This window comes from Netta rufina (genome assembly GCF_964035555.1).
Source record: "Netta rufina genome assembly, chromosome: 3".
Classification (NCBI taxonomy): Eukaryota; Metazoa; Chordata; class Aves; order Anseriformes; family Anatidae; genus Netta; species Netta rufina.
The window spans coordinates 77399922-77419276 of NC_140125.1; the positions used below are offsets into that span (position 1 = coordinate 77399922).

At 43.8% G+C, this 19355-nt stretch overlaps 2 protein-coding genes across 3 annotated transcripts in view; one reads left to right on the forward strand and one right to left on the reverse strand.

Annotated features, from left to right (window-relative positions):
• Nucleotides 1-19355, reverse strand: part of CEP85L (centrosomal protein 85L) — a 112625-nt gene that overhangs the window by 52054 nt on the left and 41216 nt on the right. The window contains exons 2-3 of one of the 2 annotated variants that reach the window (XM_084285154.1): nt 14635-14652; nt 13883-14540 (exon numbers count right to left, since the gene is read on the reverse strand). In XM_084285154.1, coding sequence (XP_084141280.1) covers nt 13883-14446 — 564 coding nt within the window. In that variant the 5' untranslated portion in view covers nt 14447-14540; nt 14635-14652. Of the gene's footprint in view, nt 1-13882; nt 14653-19355 lie in introns of both variants that reach the window. The other variant, XM_084285153.1, reaches the window with a different exon arrangement.
• On the forward strand, nt 2479-2637 carry PLN (phospholamban; the record flags this gene model as incomplete). The annotated part of the gene is made up of 1 exon (XM_084285155.1): nt 2479-2637. The coding sequence occupies one exon, from the start codon at nt 2479-2481 to the stop codon at nt 2635-2637; it is 159 nt and encodes a 52-aa protein (XP_084141281.1).

Here is a 19355-nt window from a genome sequence, read left to right on the forward strand (position 1 = left end):
CACTGCTGCTTTTAGTAAACATATGACAGGAAACAGGCTGTGTCTAAAATTGCTGTGGCATTTCCAAAGCAGCCAAATTTATCCCGTGTGACTTCAATGGAGTCGATGCAGTTGCACCAGGAATGAGCGTGGCCCCCAGTTTTCACTTTGGCCCCAGATCTCCTCTCGTGGTGAAGGACACCCAGAAACACGGTTAAAAATAGCCTAATACAAACCTGGGAAACAGCCACATGCCAGCCACGATGGAAGCAGTGACTGTGGTCGGTGACTCACCCTATAGCGCTGGGTGTAGGGGATCCCCTAACAGGGAAACATGTGGGGTGAGCCTGGGGAGCTGTGCTGGGCATAAGGCAGGCCTTTCACATCCATCAACACTGGATTAAACACAGCTGTAGAGCCAACAGCCTCCCTTCTGGCCTTGTCTCACCTGAACACAACACTGGTTGACATTAAAAAGTCAAATGTAACTTGCCCTTTTGCTGCACTTTCCTTTCAAGCAGTGGTTTGTACACGTGTAACACTTCTTAACGTCGACCTAAAACACAGTCAGGGGCCTAAAGAGGAGAACAGCTCCTACCTGTGGCGATGCTCACCCTTCACTTCTGTGTAATTGTTTTTCAGGCTGCCCATTTTGACCTTGCCAGCCACCCAGCGGCAGCTGTGCTACTGACCCTGCTTCTGTTCACGCACACTTGAGGTGGGTGACAGCGTCATGGAGGACTAACAAGCCAGGTATGTGGTCATTACTTGAAACCCTGCACTTGTAAAGAAAATCTTGTTGAAAAGGGCAGCATTTGCTTCCTTTGCTTACAGGAAAACTTCTCCTACAGATAGGCTTAGTAGGTAAGGCAACATGGAGGTGTTTTTAAAATTTCCAAACCTACACAAGCTGTTAAGAAAACCAAGTTGCTGTATTTTGACCTTCCCTGGTCCCTTCTCTACACATTTCTCTAGCCATAAAGGGTATACACTTTAATATACACTACCCAGCCTGCCAGCTCAACTGAGCATGCCGACTACATGCTTCCCCAAAGGCAAGAGCACTTCTTGTTCCCCACAAGACATCCCCTGCCTCTCCTCACCACTGACACCTCACAAGCACGCAGGCCATCCAACACGACCCACAGAAATGGGCTTGGTGTGCGTACGTGCAGCTCCGACCCAACCCTGCTCCCCTCAAACTTAAATCAACAAAATCCCAAGCAAAATCCCTTAGTGGTGCCCCCTCTGAAAGACACTTTTTGTTTCATTTTACAGTTCTTCCATTTTAGGCACATCTAAAGACAAATCCACTCAGTCAGGATGTCACATAATTCATGCAGCAGGACACCTAAGCAGTTGTCTTCCTTTACCTGACATATACGAACAGATAGGAAGACAGGCATCGGTATCATTTCTTGCCAAAAAAAAAGAGGGGTTGTGTATCATGATATATACATGAGGGGCAAGCTCAGCTTTCAGAGCAAAGTTTGAGAGACGCATATGCCATCGTCACCTTAGGAAGTAATTTCTGACATTGCCACCACACTTGGGAAGCCCTTTGCTGAGCAGAGCAAGCACAGGGTCAGCCCCTCGCCACGCGGGGCTCACAGAGGTGTTTTACACCATCTGCCATCACAAGGGAGACAATTTCCTTGAAATAAAACACACTCGCTTACAGGACAAAGTTATACACAGGCTTTATTTTGTCCCTCATGGCAGCCCTCTGCCTGTGTGCTTGAACTTTGTAATGCTTGGTGCCACATGTGGAGAAAAACACTTCAGTCCTCATTCTGCTTTGTCTGACGAGAAATATACTAAAATTCCTTGCCTCAGGGATGCGTAGCTTTTGGTTACACACCATAAAGTATTTTTACTTGGAATGGCAAGGCATCGACAAGATTTATTCCCCTCCCTTCCAAAATAAGGGGCTGGGAAGCCAGAAGGCTTGCGCAGGCCGCGAGGCCTGGGCCTCCCGCCACGCCAGCGGGCTGTCAGGTGTGCCTCAACCAGTCCCAATGGGGGGAGAGGGGGGGAGGCGAGGCCAGCCCTGGCCTTTTCACAGCCTGTGAAGGATGGGAAGGTTACCCAGGTGGTGGCTTTAGATCCCAAGTCCCACATTTCCATGGTTTCTGCTTTACAATCCATTGCCCCTGCCAAAAAGCAGGTGCTCGGTAGCCTCTGGGAGGAGAAGCGCAGTACAGCACAAACCTGAACCTGCAAAACAGAATTGTCAAAATCCCAATTTAAAATAAAACCACTGTGAAGGCAACCTATTTATTTCGGGCTTCTGAGGGCTTTAAAACAATCTCCGTTTGCACTTATCAAAGCACTTTACTTCTGCGTTTCTAACTCTTCACTTTCCTGCTTTCCCAGCTCCACAAAGGCTGTCTAAAACAAAAAGAGAAGATAATAGGCACTTTGCACTGTTCCTGACAACTCCTCTTCTTTCCTGCACTCCTAAAACCTCTGATTTGTGCCCTCTGCTTTCTTGTTGCCATGGAGAAGGTCCAATACATAACCCGCTCTGCTCTGAGGAGAGCCTCAACTATTGAGGTCAACCCACAAGCACGCCAAAGGCTCCAGGAGCTCTTTGTGAATTTCTGCCTGATTTTAATTTGCCTCTTGCTGATCTGCATCATTGTGATGCTCCTCTGAAGCTCCAGCACTTCTCTGCACTGCCCACTAGGAAAGCCACCCAAAGGGAAGAGACCTCCACCTCCAACCCCAATGCAAGGATCCTCTTGGGAGCGGGGCTAGCACTTGGACTAAAGCTGTATGCCGGCCGCCGCGCTCTTCTCTTCCCACCTGCTACATGTATTAAACACACACTTCTGTGCAGAACGGTGTCTCGAGCCTGTGTTACACAGCTGTGCATGACCTAATTTACCTGTCTCGGGCCAGAGCTGTCTTTTGTGACTGGTGTAAAGCACCGCCTCTCTGAGGAGCTGGTAAGTTTCTCCAGGCTTTAGCCAGCTCTCGGTGGTTTAGCCAGTACACGCAAACAGCAACTGCACGTCTTCAGGGCTGGGTGTCTTTTAGTTTCTCTGAAAACCCGTAAGCCACTGGGCCTATCCCAAATGCAGCCACAGCAGAGCTGCAGGCACACAGATCACAGACCGGGAGAGTTTCTGCTCTGCTTACTCCAAGATGCTGCACCTCCGCGTTACCGACTGAAGGCATTCAAATTGTTCTAGCATTTTTAGGAGAATGAGAGAAAGAGAAAAATACCTTCTAGCCCAGATTAAATTACTTCAAATGCTTTTCTCCCTATTTATGGGATCTTATATATATGTATATACACACACAACGTGGATCTGAAAAAAAAGGCAACTCCATTCACAACATTTTTCACTGTCGCACTTTCACTAGATAGAAACTTCCAAGTTTAAAAAACATCTGGAAATATCTTTCACTATGTTTTTACAGGAAAATTGACACTACCATTCTGGTATCAACGATTTCATTTTCTGTAAGTGACATTAATAATTGGCACAACTCAAAAATCAAAAATAGTTCTTCAATTTCTTAATACTTGGCTTCAGGCAAGTTTATTATGGCCTGATACAATGTATGCAGTAATTGCCTTAGTTTAAAACTACAAAAAAGCTTGAAATTAACCTATGTCATTCTAGGTAGCTTATATTTGATGCAGTAAAGCAAAAGGTTTAGGTTACCCTTACTACTGTGACTGGGGTATACCATAAAAATCCAAGTAACATCACCATCCTCAACTGCAAACACCCCTTAGAGAAAAAACAAGCATTTTCCTAAGATAAATGATACATACCATTATGCACCGGAAGGAAAGCATTGCAGAAAAATCTCTTCAGTATGTAAACCACAGTCTGAACACATAAAAGATGAAATTTCTGCTCCAGCAGTTATTGGTAATAAGCCTGAGCACACTTCCAACACTCCCACATTGCTGGTGTTAAGCTAAATTTCTAGAAACTTTAGTTTTCAAATTTAAAGAAAGCTCAAGAACCGCAGAGGTCAGACAGACATCTATTTTCAACAGGAATCTTTCTATACTGCCCCATGTAAGCAATCTCATTGATAAATGCAAAAAAAAAAAAAAAAAAAAAATCAAGTTTATCTTAATCTTGTATTCTGCCTTTAAGACTTAACATTACCTACATAGAGGTTGACAATGAACAGCTGAGCAGGAAGAGAAGAAATCTTTGAATAAAATCTGTATTGGATGTAATGAAAGCCCAGTGGTGATGCACAGCCCAACTAGCAAGTAGATGTGCTAAGAGCAGATCACTGGAACAAGGTTAATCACTAGAGTTAGTTAATTAGTTACTGTATGAGAATTAAGGCAAGCACTGATGAAACCAGCAACACAGGCACCCCATTTCGAGTTAGTCCATCAGTATTACTGACTACAGCTGTCAATAAAAATCTCACTTTCTGTTTCACGCCTTCTGACCGCTCCCACAAATGCATGAGATTTTGGTACGCGTACTTTCCCTGTTTCTACTTCTTAAGAAAGTTCACAAACACTGTACTGCTTCAGAGGGGAAAATAATAATCATCATAATAAAGTTACTTTGTTCTCCTTTTAATAGTATATTTTTGTGATGGGCAGGGTTTGTAGTTTTAGATTGCTTTGGAAGTGTTTCAAGAAACTTGTACTGGAAATAATCTAACAGTTTTACAGTACTGAAAACTCCTTGAAGAGGAAAGGTGCTAAGAGTAAAATACCAATGCATACATTTTAAGAATATGTTGGAATTAGAGGCTCCACAAGCCGGTCATATACAGAAGTCAAAGCAAAGCATTGCTAAGAATAAGGCAAGCACCACACTCCATAAAAAAATAGAATACCCACATCTCTCTTATGTACCTGAAAATCCATTATTTATTAAAAATAATAAATAGCCAATAACAAAACCAGGATATGAATAGGCTGGAAGTCCTGCAGTTATTTTTCAGCATGTGCCATGAGGTTCATTTGTGTCTTGAGTTCTTTTGATATGAAAAACTGCTACCACGCTCTGCACCACCAAATGTCAGCCAAACCCAGAGATAAACCCTTCTGTACATAGTATTCTTCTTTGTATGCTTGTAAGAGCTTTGCAACTAGCATCTACAGTGTTTTTATTTATTAAAATGACTGTTTGAAAATATATTAATGCATAAAATAAGATATCCAAATACAATTCAGTTTGTAAGTATCCATCCTATTATCTACTTATAAATTAAAATGATGTGAAAAAGAACTAGTTATCACAAAGCTTTCTGATTCTTTATACCTGTCTATTCTGCTTTAGTTTTCAACAGAAATCTTGCGTATTTTGCTATGTCTAAATCGCTTACACACACTTAATTTTCACTCACCGCCTAGTACATATAGTACTAGTGAATTTTATGGAAGTTTAAGCAATAAGTTCAATACTTTTATGAGCCATAATAAAAATTCCAGACTCAGCAGGTGGCTTGGATTAAGTTTTCATTTCTCTGTTCTGCTCCACCCAATGTTATGTATTTTTGCTCCTTTGTCTTACACACTGATAGTGAATAAAGAAAACTGAACAGGTGATATTGTAACACTCTTCTCAAAAAATAAGAAATCAAAATAAAATAAAAAAATGGTTCAGTGATTTAAATGGCAAACATCTGTGGCAGCTTTATACTGGGAAAGGTTTGGATCAGGAACAAAAAAAATACATTGGACTTAAAGATGCACCTTCTCAGCCAGGTCTTCAGCAGATGTCGATAAATCCACCCGTTTTTCCATTTTTCCATTTCAGAGTTTCGAGTTTTGTTCTGGATAGCTGGTGAGGCATTTTAAAGGGCAGCAGGAAGCTGGTATTTTACCTACACTGCTGTGCCAAAATGTGAGCATAGAGTAACACAGACATTCATTTTGAGAGTATCCTCGTTCATATCTGGAAGCAAACTAGTGTACTGTAGCCAGGCACCCACCTTTGTATGGCTACTAACAGCGTCTGTCAGAACACAATTAGAAAATATCTGTGATGTCCTACAAGATCCATAGCAATCTTTTAATTAACATGAAACGTGGTCCTTCTATACTTGACCTAGATGTTAAAATCTGAAGAAACTCTGCGTTTTGCTTACAGAAGGAGACGAGCAAACACCTCTTGCTTGCCGAGAGGATTAAAACCAGAGTATGTTTGTAAGGATTCCTTTAAAGACTCACGCTCGTCTTAGTCGGAACCCTGGTAATTAAAGTCATTAAAACAGGTCCCAGATTTATTGCAATATCTGACAATCAGTTTAGAAAAATACAATTGCTTTATCAGCCTAGGGTTTTTTGGTTTTGAAGATAAGAATGCCAAAAGTCCCATTGTTGTATAAAATCCAGAACTATAAAACACTGCCCTCTTGTGATCTCCCCTCAGAATCCAGCTGAATATTAAAAGGAAGCTCTGGCAACATTTCAGCGTTAGGGCTCACTGGTCCTATTTGTTTCCTCTATTTTTATATACACATTTCCGCACATAAACTGGAATTGCTAAGTTATTAATTTCATCTTAAATGAGCTATTTCGTACGTGCTATTAGAAGCACCGAGGATGCATCATCCTGTGCCAGCTCAATCTAGATTCTTAATAAGGAATTTGTAAAGCTGCAAAGAACCCTACGCAGCTCGCTGTTGCCAAAACAGTACCTACCATGCGGCACGATGCCAAAGCCTAGATGTGTAGGAAATGCTCCTCTAAACAGAGGTACGTTTTTCCCAGAAGATAAAATTTCTGTATTTAGCACTTACAAAGATCTTGGAGAAGTTGTTTTTCAACAATCTTTTGCTAGAGTCTTAAATAAACCCCGATTTCCAACAGAATGACTATTCCCAGTGGGTCCTGAAAAGTTCCATGCGCATGGAAAAAGTAAATAAAGAGCCAAAATGTATAAAATTCACGTCCTTTCCCCATTAATCAGTTCTTCAGAAGCACAGCAGTAAAATGGAAGCTGTCATTAACTTTAAATATTTATTATTTTTTAAGGTATTTGGAAAAACAAGAAGGCCTTTGGGAACACTCAGATTCCTTTTTGGAAGGGAAAAATCTGTTTTTTGTAAACAAACAATTTTTTCTTAAGTGGCGGAAACTAAGAACAGGTAAACAGCTGAGGACACAATGGAGTTCATGTGAATCTGCACTGCTTCGAACTCAGCAAGCAGCCCAAAGCTGCCACCAAGGGTCTGTTCCAAGCACACGAGGGCGGACAGATGCACATCATGGATCTTGCTCACAACAGAGGTCTCAACTTACTTCTCAATTTCCTGCTCATTGTCCTGGTTCTGGTGCTCGCATTCATCCTTGTGAAGCTGATGTGAACCCCTGTGAGGGTCCTTTTTTTCCCCCCAAATCCTGGTCTGAGGGTTTGGTGGTGGTGTTTGTTTTTTTTTTTTTGCAATGATAACATAAAGACATCAAACTGTGTGACCATAAATATGCCAAGACTGAAATAACTGACAGAGAAAGTGTTCATGTACCTATTTCATCAGAAAGTGAACCTAAAGTTACACAAAATTATGCCCTGCCATTGACTAAAGAAGGCATCTAGAGCCCTGCCGAGTAGAGGAAGAAATCCAAGCGTGCACAAGCAGCGATTCCAGTTTCCTCGCTCCTACAGCTGACCTGCACTTAAAGGTCTGCAAACGATCAGCAGCCTTCAAGGCACAGAATTTCCGCAAAGGGGAAAGCAGAAATCAGATTTTTAAAATGGGGTTTCCACAGAGTGCATACTTCACCAGAAACATGACAGGAAGGCAGAACGGAACACCTACATGGGGTTGACAGCACGCATCAAATTCCCTGTGGAGAGCAAAAGCAGGGATGCTGCAGATGGAAGAAGAATGGCCATGAACTGCAGCCTGCAGCAGCTGGGGTTTTGATAAGTTCAAATATGAAAGCATAATGACCAGGGACCTCTTTTTTGACACCCATGGTTCACAGCAACACCTTACAAGCCAGAAGCCATTTGTGTTATGCAGCAGTATCAAAAGCAGCAGCTGCTAAAACAGAAGAGAAGGGATGTTAGCACAGGTTGTCAGACCCACACTCAGGAAGCCTTGAACACCGCTGTGCAGGTGAGCACTCTGTGCACCCGCACAACGGCGAGTGTGCTACGTCCCCAACAGGTTGGATTTACCTCTCGTGTGCAGGGCAAGGGTGCGGTGTGGGAGCCCTCGGGCTGCATTGGACACACCTCGTTACCTGCCAGAGCAACCCATTGCTCGTCCTCGCCCAAGCTGCAAGGTGAGCTCCTCACAGGACCTTCGTGGGATGCTCTGCTTTGCTCACGGTCCCTGGGAAGGGCAGTGACCAACGAGAGCTTGCTGCTACTGGCATAGTTTGCCCAGAAGGTAGCTCTACACACCCAAGACATGCAGGGAGAGGGGGTGGCCAGAAGTAGATTGTAGACACTACACTGGGGCCAAGCAGCCTACCGTTAGCATCTCTTTCCCAAGCACGCATTGGGAACCAGGTACACCGCCAGACTTGTATCGTGCAGTCCATTTAATGCCATACATGTGTGTTAGCAGTCAAAACACGCAGGTGCTGCCCATGGGATGGGGGAACAGCCAGTTTCCAGCTGCCTGCTGCCAGCAGAGCACCCCGGGTTCGGCAGGTACGCTGCTGACCCAGCACCTCCCGCAAGCACTCACGGTGTGACGGAGCTGATCTACTCGTGGCCACGCTCGGGGTTTCCAGACAACTGCTGCTGAAGCTGAACCAACAGCAACCTGCAGCAGACCCGTCTGAGTTGGATCTGTGAAGAGACTTTCCAAAGGAAAAGACAACGTGCTGAGGGAAACGTGAAGTTCACGCAGGTCCCACCACAAACAGGCTTCCACACTGCTCTGTGTCCTCCAGCGCATGGGCACCAGCGTGTGGGGCCACACGGACAGGCAAAATGAAGTTTTTTCTCTCGTGTGCTTTGAAGTATGTGCAATAAACATCTAAAATAGCTTCTGTAAGCTATGCATCTACAGCTTTTTTATGTTGATACAATAATATCAATTCCTGTTTGTATTTGGAGCAGAAAACTTTGCACAGCTCTATCACTGTAACCACTTTATCATTTATTTTGGTTATCTTGAAATATTCTGCTTTAAAAAAAACATCTATGGAGTTATACACATGGGATATATGTTTTAACAGTTCTGTTGTTGCGTATTGTTTAGAAGGATTTCTACTGGTGCTTGACACCGATAAGACACGGCATGAAACATAACCAATCCACAGGAATTGTTATGAAGCCCACTCTCATCTAAGGAAGAATAGAAATGGTTTTCCCTGCAAAATGGCAATTCACTGGTACACTCCTTGGGATCACACACGGCTTATTTCATGGATGTTCTTCTGTACATGCAAAATTTTCCTTATCTTAGGGAAACCACTGTGACAACTGAACAGCTCGAATGAATTAAATGGGTTAGCATTGAAAAAAATAAATCATGAATTCCTTTTAAATAAAAGGACAGAGAAGAGTCTACCAACTCCACCTACCACTTATTTCCAACTCAAAAATCACACACAAAGCCTGTAAGAAACTCTGCTATTAGCGTGTAGCTACCCCAAGCTTCTCCCAGCCAACGATGAAAATTACAGAATCTTACACAAATGTGGAAACATTTGCCTGAGATGACGCACAGAACTGGCAGAGTTACCAGCTAACCAACGCCAAGCCTCTTTTTGCAATCAGGCACGGTCCGAGCGTGGTTTTCCATCATCTGCCAGCACTTAGCCTGAGCCCACACGTTCACTAGGAGTGGGAGCCCAGTTGTCAGACTACAGCCAACTTCACTGCAAAAGAAACAACACAAAAGCTCACAGTACTGAATTAATCCTGTTAACTATAGGTGATAATTTTTCACATTATAAAGCTTTATCTTGCTTATAAGTATGGTTTCATGGAAACGTGACATGGGAAAAATGATGTTAATTTTTTTCCAGTCTTCTGACCTGTCAGGATCATACGAAGAACTACTTTCGAGTTCAGATTTAAGAATAAAATTTTCTGTGGCAACAATGTTATTTGAAGCATGCTGTAACTTTTTCTTCCAATTAAAGTTTTACGTCGTGTTTGCCAATCTTTACACGTGGTTTACTTCTGTTTCGAAATGACCATTGCAACTGTTGCAGCATCTCTTAATTTCTCACTGCATTAACATTTACTTCACACTGTTTTTTATATATATATATATATATATATATATATATATATGTGGTATAAACAAGGCAGTGTTTTCCTCGTTAAAGAAGAAACAGGAAACCAGATGCATTAAAGGAAAAAGATGCACTTAAGCCATTTCCATCTATTCTCTCTGCTATATTCTGACACAAGCTAGCTCACCATGAGGAAACCATCCAGATGCCCCATGAACTGGAACAAAACCAGGTTCATCCTATCAGGCCCACAACACGAACAGAGTCAATAAACAGACAGAAAGCTTCTGAAACCTTCTGAAGCCTTTCTTACTGTATCGTCTCCCACAGGAGAGGGGCTTTAAGAAATGCATTTCTATGCACACATATGGCCTTCATGCAGCCAGATTTGTACGTCCTCCCAGCTCAATAAATGGGAACCCGTCGTGCATTATAAGCATTTTGTCTCTTTAACCTATTCCTAACCATTATTTACCTTGGGCTTTTAAATAACATTTTTATAAAGTATTAGAATGGTCGTGTCTGCTGAAAGACTAAAAGATCAGCTGTACATTGAAAGTAATGACATTTATGGTGAAATTTATGGTGAAATAGAAATTCTGCGTGGAAGTTTTTTTGTTTGTTCGTTTGTTTTTCTGCAGTAGCATTAAAATCTGTTCCTTGGAAGTGTGTAGGAGAATGAGAGAATGCTCATCTTCGAAATGTTTGCATTGAACAGTGCACATTGCCGGGAGAGAAGAGCTTTCTTACATAACTCCGTGATGTTTGGCAACAAGCACAGACCAGATCCTTCTTGAAGATTTCCTCCAGAAACCCGCACACATCACACCACAGATTAACAATGCACCCTCCCTGAGGTTTGCAGATCTACACCATCTCTTCTACTGCTGTAAATCACAGCCTGCCCTGAAGGAGGATCTCAGTCGAGTAAATGCTTTACATATGGTTTACAACTGGAAGGGGAACAGCACATGAGAGGCTTTCTAATTCGGGGAGCAAAGCCTGATAGGAAACCAACAGGTAGATGCTGGGTTCAGTCACATCCAGCCTCTAAAGGAAGTGAAGAGTTTCAATTCTGACAGTCAGTGATCCTGGAACAGCTTTTAAGGGCTGTAATACATTTTGAATTTAAGCTCATCGTAAAAGAAATCTTATTTTCTAACATAAACTCTAATTCAGAATTTAGCAGGGTAGAAGGTCTCTACTAGTCTGTTATGAGCATAATATTAATAAAACTGCCTACAGATTTTTTTTAAGCCCAGTAGCTACTCCTGAGTGATCAGTCCTCAAAATGAACTCAGGAGTTAGCTGTAGGCTGTCCTTACTTTCTTAGTGCCAGCTGTTCTCTACACTCCCTCCACCAGCCTACCTAGAAAACACACAGAGCTGCTCTGCGTTCATCGTTTAAAGCAAAGTTCATTTTGTTTTCTGTTCGTGGCAATGACAGTTTTAAAGCAGGATTACGATAAATGCCTTTTTTTTCAGTCCTCTAAAAAACACATTTCCATCAGCATACATGCTTACCTACGAACAGTGAAATACCACAAATATTACCCACTAACAGGAAAAGACAAACAGAAGAATTTTATTGAGGATTTTGTGGTGCTATTTTAATTCACCAGCTTCCTCTGGGGGGTAAAAAAAAAAAAAAAAAAAAAAAAAAAAACACTCTTATGCCTTCTGTTCTCGCTCTTTCCTAGGTATATATTTCACTTAGGATGGTAAGTTTATTTATTTTCTCAGAAATAATACCATCTCGGTTCCCAGGTGTGCACAGACTGCATAGTTTTGAAAAGAAAATTACTAAATACTACAAAATATCTATGGAAAATTATTATACTTATGATGAGGTATCTTTAAAAATAATAATAATATTGTGTCAAAACAACATTCTCCTTTCCTCACCTCTTCTGTCCTCCCTCCTGGTTAGGGCTGTAAGCTCCAGGCAGAAAGGTGGCGGGTAGCAGCAGAGGACACCTGGAGGAGCCCAAAGGCTCCAGCTCTTGCCCACGCTTTATTTTTCTGTTTCGTGGGGTCCTACTGACAACCCCATCCTCTCCCCTGAGGGAATCTGACCGGCCACGTTTCAAGGCCCATCACCACAACCCCAAACCATCCCAGCAAAGTGCATGTCAGAGCCACAGAGCTCCTCCCTGCCCATCAGTACCATCCTGCTCCCTGCGGTCCCCCCTTGCAACTGGGAGAGGGAAAAGCGGAGAAAAGCTTCAAGGAGCTTTAAGGTCAGCTTTAAGGGCTGACCAGGAGCTGACAGCCCAGCTGAGGACGCAAGGATCCTGTCTGGATCCTGTGACACAGACTGATCCGCATGCAAAATCCGGATATGAAAGTAACAGGAGCAAGACAAACGCTTTTAGGTGAAACTTCAACCTGAAGCGTTACAAGCTCAAAACCCTGCCAAGCTGCCGCACCGTTTCATGAAAGCAGCCAAAAAGATAAATGATGTTCGTGCTCCCCCTATTGGCTCTGCCCTCAGAGCACGGCTCAGCATCAATTCCCTTTTAACTGTGTAGAGAGTTTTGCAGTCATAACCACAATGATATATACATGTTATACGCATACAGGACTTCTTCTGTTCCAAACATGCAGCTCTGCCTGCATACAAAAAGGAAACGCTGTATTTCGGCACTGCTGGAGTGACGAAGCACCTGTAAGACGAACCTGGAACAATGTCATTTTGTCAGAGGAACCCCTAAGAATTAATATAAATTACCTTCAACTTTTTAAGTTAATAATAATCCAGGTCATCATTAAGAGCACAACTGAGCCCTGAGAACCTCTGAATTTGTCAGTCTTTCCTTCAATGCAGAGGAAGAAACAAAATTTGAGTGCAACTGTTTGAAAATGGCCCAATATATCTGCAGACTGGAGGAAAAAAGCATTTTCACACACAGTTAAGTTACCCTCGCTCAGACAATATCCTTTCAGGAAACATTATCTATTCTAATCTGTTTGGGATTTTTCTGGCAAGACAATTTTACCAACGTAAGTAAACTTGAACATTTATATTGCAAATGCTGACGTACTTCACGAGCTATCTTTTCCCATTAGGTGAAGAAGTAAAAACAAAGATTGTGAATCACGTTAGAAAGTTGTATCTGCCTCTTAAAATCACATGCTCGATGTTTTCCATATAAAAAGTCCTCAAATACGACACATAAGAAACTATGTATTATTCAAATAAACCAGATTAGAGCCAATAATAGTAGTCCGCTAATTAGTTAAAAAAAAAAAAAAAAAAAAGCAGTAATATCAGGCAGAGTTCAGTTTTTAAGTCCTGGGCATAGCGATACTGGGTATTTGTTCTTGTGGTATGCAGATATCAGTCTTACTGCTATGTGTGCAGATGCAGCCTCTGCAAACCAATTCAGATCACAATAGACATCCACACTTTCCCCGCTATGCTGCAACCAAAAGCTCTCTTTAAGAGCTATTAAAAATATCATTTGATAAACCTCTTACTGCATCCAGACTGAGAATGAGATGCTAGTCTCATGTGGACAGGCACGTCGAATTAAACGAAACTGTAAACAGATGTTGGAATAAAATTACTGGCAGCCAAATAACACTGAGAAAAGAGCAGCAGCAACCCCAGCCGAAGTTTAAAACAACCACCACCACCTGGGTAGGGGGACTTGTTCCCTTTCCTGTTTTATTGACAACAGCCCGACTCTGCTCCTCAGCTGCGGCGCCTGATGCCACACGATGGCAGCAGACACCAAGCTTTGGCCTTACCTGCACAGGCTGTTCGCCCCCTGGCCTCAAATCCTCCAGCGGCTGCACATGCCACGCAGCCACCCCGTAAGGCTCCTCGGCAGCCCTGCAGTCCAGGGGGTTTGCCCGCAGCTGCTCTTTCAGCCACATCTGAGTCCTGACGGCCGGCTGGATGGGGGCTCCGCTCACAGCCTGCTGCCCCAGGGTGGCGTATCTCTGCCCGAAAGCTTCACAGCCGGCAGCCACGGGCTGGCTCTCGGGTAAGGCACTGTAGGCGGTCAAGTCTAAGGCATGTCTCCTGCTCGAGGAATCTGAAACGAAGTCGTCTTTGCTGCACGTTTCAAATTTGTATTTGCAGTCCAGCAGAGAAGAGCGCTTCTTCCCCAGCTCCTTGTCCTCGATTTGTAAGAGCTCCATGCTATCATGCAAACAATTCGGCCCATTTGTCCTTAATTGCGGTGACACGGCTTTGTCGCTGCTAGTCCTGGAGTCCACTGAGTGACTGCTACCGTCCTGGCTGAAGGCGTTTGGTGAGCTGAGCTTGGACAAGGAGGACCATTTCCTTACCGGTCTTGCACCCTTCATGTCAAGAGAATTGTCCAGGACATTGGGATTTCTGCCTCCTCCCGACCGGACGAAGCTTGTACTCCATTTGGAGCCGTCGGATGTGAAAGCTTCCCTGTGTTTGGAAAGTGAAGAGCTGGCATTAGACGGCATCACATGGGCAGTGGGAATGGAAACCAGTGATCGGCTGGGCTTAAACGAGGACGTACCACTTGACGTTGAATGATCTGGGGAGAAAGATTTCGGCACGTCAGTACAATACAAAACCCATACTAACATCAGCACCAAGACAGCAAGACATCAAAATCCAGGTGACATGCAAACATAAAAGGAAATGGGTTTGTGGACAAAAAAGGGCCTTCTGAACCATTCTAGATCATGACAATGGAAACCTATTAATATGAGAGCTAATTTACTTTTTCCAGGTGCTGTCATTACAAAAAGAGAGCTGTACTATGGGGATAGCTCCAGACACAGCTACCAGGCTGTGGGCAGCAGGAAGCTGCAGGTAGGATTTCTCCCCCTCCCCACACAGCCATAAGTAGCTTTTATGCCACAAATGGTACGAGTATCCCAGCTCAGGAGCCCCGGGTCTGGCTCCTCTTCCATTGCCCCTCTTCTCCTTCTTTGAGGAGAAACAACTCACGAAATGCACTTTGCAAAATGGAAGTGCTGGAGGCAAGCCAGCTTAGTGACAGCCTCTCAGACAGCACTATTCATCCCTTTTGGATTTTGCTTTTTTCAAATTACATTTCCCCAGGTGATTGGCTTTAAAAAAAATCTGCACAAAATTGAGTCCTTTCAGATGTTGTTATTTACAGGCCCATACAACATACCATAATTTATGCAATCTATCCCAAGCCGAAATACCAAGGACAGAGGAATCAGTGAGGTGATATTGAGGAGGGGACAGAAGAGCAAAGCTGAGCAAGGCACAGGGAGGTCACTGAGGACTGCCCGAGGCCTCCCACAGCCCCAGCACCACGCGCTCAGCATCACCTCGGGCTGTGGGCAACCAGAAATAGGCACCTAATCCGCTCAGAGAGGATCAGCTCCCACCGGGTCACAGGGCTGGACCTTGACCAAGCTCTTGTCGCTCGTTAGGTTTAGAGCAGACCCAGAGAACAAATGTGCTCTGATTACGTGATCCTTTGGGGGTCCTTTCTGACCCAGAGCAAGACAGATACGCTCTAGTTATTTCTCTCAGCCTAACCTAGGCAGAACTTACTTCTTTGGGACCTGTCAGCTGGTGTAAGGGTAGTGCAATTAAAAAGAAGAAAAAAACACCAACCAATTGATCTAGAAGTACAGCTAGCACACTCGGTTTGATGGCTACAGCAGGTTAGTGTGATTTGGTGGAGGCCAGAACACATTACTAGCTAATTGGGCACACTTTCTGAGGATACACTTGATGCACCAAACCATGCCCACAGATGGGAACAGGGGTTCCCGTCTTCCAATGGTGTTGGAAGACAACAGGGGCTCAACATCTTCCAATGGTGTGAAAAATTTTAGGAAGGGCAGTGCTTCTTTTTCTGTGCTATAAAATCAAGTTATCCTTACTCCCAGCTCGCCTGCTCCTCCCTGTTTGGGACCAGACTTCCCCACTTGCAGCACAACACAAAATAACACAGCCACACTCCACATCCCACAAAAAACCCACAGCATAATAAGCAGCTCCTTCTCTCAGCTCTGCCTTCCTGCCCTCTCTTGGGCACCAGCAGGCACTCACATTATTCACAAGTGGCAAATTGTATTTGGAGTAGAGCAAGGAAAAACGGAGTCCCAAGCTAGGCCTAAACTTCTTTTCCTCACTTCTGATTAACTCTTCAAGCGGCCCTAAGCTTGGCATACACCATCTGATAGATCCAGATAGATCTGATAATTTGTTTCAAATTGAAACACGGCAAATCTGGCTTCAAGTTGCCCTAATTAGTCTTCCCATTAGCGCTCACTGAAACATATGAGAAGATTCACACTTCTTCTCGGAGCATATTGCTTCAGTCTGCCTCGGCTGCAGGCTCAGCTGGAAAGAGCTCCAGTCTGCTCCCTGAAATACCTCCCCGCAGCACAAAGGGCATGAAATTCGGAAATTATACTGGAAATGAGAGAACCCAAAAGCAGGGTGAAGCTTAGAAGGTAACTTCCGTAGTCCTGGAAATAAATGGCTGAAGTTGGAAGGGAGCTCTGGAGGTCATCCGGGCAGCCTGTTCCAGCGCTGGGTTATCCTGACAGAGGGACGTAATGGGAACAAGAAGCTCCACCTGGCCGAACCCTGCCAAAGAGGACTTCATGCAAACAGTCACGCATAAGCAAATGCCTCAAGTTCAGAATAAACCAGTGCTCTCTTCTCAGCATGACTTAAACAGCTTTCATCTCACTGAGACGGGCTTTATTTGAAGGCTGCAAACACTCTTAAACATGACCCGTACATCTCTAGAGTCTGTCAGTGTTTAACATTCTTTTCATTAAAGAAAACTTTTGGATATAGGAGAAAAAAATAGAGCAAATTTCTACAGGTTTTCCTCTGAACAGCATCAGGATTACATGTCAAATCTTGCTTTTCAATTATCCCGATCACTTCTTTTCTTTTGCCCACCACAAAGCTCCCTAGAGCACCTACCAAACTGGCATCACATTGGAACAGCTGTTAAAATTCTTCCCAGAACACAGAAATGAGAGATTTAGGAAAAAATGTGTTTTTAAAACATGGTACAAGATTTCTATCGCATAACAGCAGAAGACGGAATAAAAAAAAACGAAGAGCATTTCATATGGCCTTACCACTACCTTGTGTTACACTTCTGACCTACATTACTACTGCATACCTGGCACAGAAAATGATGAACCGGACCTGATTTTGGTTTTACTACAAACCTGATCACAGAACTTTCATTTAAATGGGAGAGAGCACAGCAGGGACTTTCTTCTGAAAAAGGGGGAGAAGAAACCATCTGACACGGAGCTAATGAACTCCTCCTCCTTATTTACGTGTCCCTGTGCTGTTCTTAAATCCCTAGTGCCAACTGCATTTACCAGAAGAAACCCCGAGGCCACTTCTCAGGCCTCACTCAGCTACTCACATCCTCGTCTGTTACTCGGCTACTTCACATCCTCATCTGCTGCCCAGTGGCCGCTCCCAACGCACGAGAGGCCGGGAAGGCTCGCTGCAACCTGAACAACTTCTCTAGCTGCAAAATGAAATGAGTGCTTCAAGAAGCCCCATCCACAGCTCACACTTCTGTATCTAACAGTTTCTTCACTGCTCCCAAAACGTTACCACACAGCAGAACGACGGGCTAGTACAACTCCCCAATACCAATCAAACCCCAAATGTTTATGATGCTTATGTTATGGGGATGCATGTGTACATAACACTGCTGAAAACAGAGACCTTCCCTGAGTGAATGACTTTGAAATGTGATATTTGCTATTTTATCCAGGCTATAATTAGAAAGCCCTGACCACGGAGAAAACGCCGGTATTAAAAACAGATGACCTTCTCTTCCTTCCCGCTCCCCCCACCACAACACTGACACAGAGTACCCCAAACCAGCAAAATAAGCTGAATTATTCTCATTAATTGATCAGGAGACAACCGGGGGAAGCCAGACCACTGTTATACCCCTTGACTGGAATCTGAGCTCTTCCAGAGGAGCCTCCAGCTGTGCAGCCCAACCCCGCGGGCCCAGCCCACGGCTCCGAGCGGGCCGGCGCTCCTCACACCCTGCCAGCAGTGGCTGCTCCTGCCAGCCTGCTGCGGGACAGCTGCTTTCAGCCATGCCTGAAGCATCTCAGCTCTCTCGGGCAATGGTCAGAAAGCAAAGCCAAGGCTGCAGGATGAGGTGCCGTGACAGCAAGATGGATGCCGCACTGCGTTCCCCACCCACCTACTCACAAACGGGACTGCATGGATGCAGCCTGTGGGGGTCATCAGGAGCCAATGGAGGGATCCCGAAACCAACAGGCAGGTGGCCAGCCCTAACCAAAAGCGCTGTGGAGACCAACTCATCGCACTCTGCAAGCCAAAGCATGCAGGAACCAGTCACAGGACGGTTTGGTTTGCTTGGTTGGTTGGCTTTGGGTTGTTTCTTTTTTATTTTCCTGTGTAGAAATCCTCATGGCTGTCCTCACAAGCTCCACTCCTGTTTTGACATAATAAACTTGAAATAGGAGCTGAATGAATGGAGGAAGTCTCTGAAAACAAGCCTCTTCCAGAGAATAAACAAACACGAGTAGGCTTCACAGAAAAGCGGATCAGAAACGGAAACACTGCAGGCTGGGGAGCGCTGCTCCGACCTGGAACAGCTCTGTGTGGAGAGTGAAACCCTCACAGATAAACAAATAACAAGAAACTAAACCAAAACAATAAAGAAAAAACATATTACTGGCAAAATATTCTTGAAGTATTAACTGCATCTAATAAAATGCTAGTATTTTAAATTAGTATTACTTTAATACCAAACAGTATTTTAGTATTTAACATATTAAAACATTGTCAGTAAACCAAGTTGCCTGTGTCACAGTCATGCCTTCAAAGCAAAAGCAGTGACATGGAGTTCAGAGGCAAGTTCACATAATGATTTTTTTTTCCCACATATTTGGAAAAAAAAAGAAAAAAAAACACGCAAATTTGCTGGCTTCCAGCATCACCAGTTACTGTACTGGGATAACGCTTCTGTCTTACAGAAGTGCATTGAACTTCTCAGGGCCAGTTCTTCCACTCCGAATAAACCAATTCCTGTATTATTTCCTGTAATCCACTGTGTCACATACCAAAAAATGCAATTGCACCTAAAAAGTGCTAGCAAGCGTTAAAAGTTAAAGTAATTTAATATCTACACAGTTCACTAACAGAATGAACAGTACAAGCCTGAAAACTACAAAAACAAACTTAACGGGCTGCAGCTGAGACAGGATTTTCAAAAAC